Source organism: Sphaeroforma arctica (genome assembly GCF_001186125.1).
Source record: "Sphaeroforma arctica JP610 unplaced genomic scaffold supercont1.6556, whole genome shotgun sequence".
NCBI lineage: Eukaryota > Ichthyosporea > Ichthyophonida > Sphaeroforma > Sphaeroforma arctica.
In genome coordinates this window covers 1-1622 of record NW_014034002.1, presented here as the reverse complement: position 1 = coordinate 1622, position 1622 = coordinate 1, and the positions used below count along the sequence as shown (strand labels likewise).

At 40.0% G+C, this 1622-nt stretch overlaps 1 protein-coding gene across 1 annotated transcript; it reads left to right on the top strand.

The window, feature by feature from the left end:
• Window positions 1-372: 372 nt before the first annotated feature.
• Window positions 373-1468, top strand: SARC_15687 (hypothetical protein; the record flags this gene model as incomplete). Its single annotated transcript, XM_014290198.1, has 2 exons — window positions 373-511; window positions 1334-1468. Coding segments are annotated over 2 exons (274 nt in total), but the record flags the coding sequence as incomplete, so codon positions are not given.
• Between the last annotated feature and the right edge of the window lie 154 nt (window positions 1469-1622).

Below are 1622 nucleotides of genomic sequence, written 5' to 3'. Positions count from 1 at the left end.
TATATTATTATGTATTATATATATATATATATATATATATTCGTTTCGTATACCGAACTCATGACGTTTATGAATTTTATACCCATCCAAAAACACACACCTGTCTGACCTCTTGACATTTTCAAACTGTTGCTTCTGATTAACTCGTTATCAACATCAGTCCGTTTGAAATTCCATATGTACTTGTGGGTCAAAATATACAATCAACAGTTATATGCATATACATGTACGTATTATTCACTCATATGCTATCAACAGTTATATGCATGCACATAGACATACACTCAGCACATGTACATATACCACAGCCTCACACAACCAACGTATTCCTACCATACCTCCATCCCCAAACACACATCTCCACAGTTTGACATGAGCAATCGGCGCCTATCCACAACCCGGCCAATTGAGTCTGTCAAGGCAACCGACGACACAGCACAGGACAATGGCCCTCCGCTTAAACTACAGTTGGATGTGCAGATCATCGCACCCACTATAGTGGTGCCCAGAGGTCAGTCATGCGTGTGCATGTAGAGTGTATGTTGTGTGCATGTTGAGTGTATGTGTATGCAAGTAGAGTGTATGTGTATGCATGTGGATTCTGTGTGTATAAAGAGTGTACGTGTGTGCATGTGGATTGTGTGTATGCATGTAGAATATATGTGCAATTTGTTATGGTAGTAGTCTAGGTGAGATATGTGTGTATGTGTGTGCGTGTGTGTGTATGTGCATGTACATGTGTATACATGTAGGTTATATGTGTGCGGCACTATGGTAGTAGTCTAAGTGAGATATGTGTGTATGTGTGTGCGTGTGTGTGTGTGTGTATGTAGATATGTATACATGTAGATTATATGTGTTCGGTACTATGGTAGTAATCTAGGTGAGATATGTGTCTATGTGTGTGCATTTGTGTATCCATGCACAATACATGTGTTCGTAGCTATGATAGTCTGCTAGGTGACATGATGTATGTGTGTGTATGTTTTTGTATAAGTGTATACATGTAATATATATGTGTGTGTATGTGTGTGTATGTGTGTGTATATGTGGTTATATGTCTATGTGGGATAGCTACCCATCCCATGTATTCAGGGTACTCATATCACTTATACACCCACACACCTATATCTAATACAGACACATACACCCACACCATATCATATCGCTTGTACTCCCACACACCTATACCTAACACAACACAGACACTCATATCATATCATTTCATATAACTTACACGCACACACTAATATCTAGGACAGACACACACCTGTACACAACTCAGATGCATACGCTCATGCCATATCATCCCTTGCTCGCGTTCACTCCACAGGCACGAACGATGAGACTGTGGTGGTTGCTGACCTGGGTGTGTTCTCAGCCACCAATCAGATCAGCACAGACGCGCAGGGTCTGCTAGTCGACACCATGTCTGTATGTATCTGTGGTGAAACAATGAGTCATGTGTGTATGTGTTGGGTAGTATGTCTATATTCACTCAAACTGTCACACAAGCGTTTGTGTATGAGCGTTTATTTTGGGGATGTATATATGTTTCAGGTTTTGTGTGTGTGTGTGGTGTAATATTCTTGTAATATGTGTCTGTATATATATATATATAT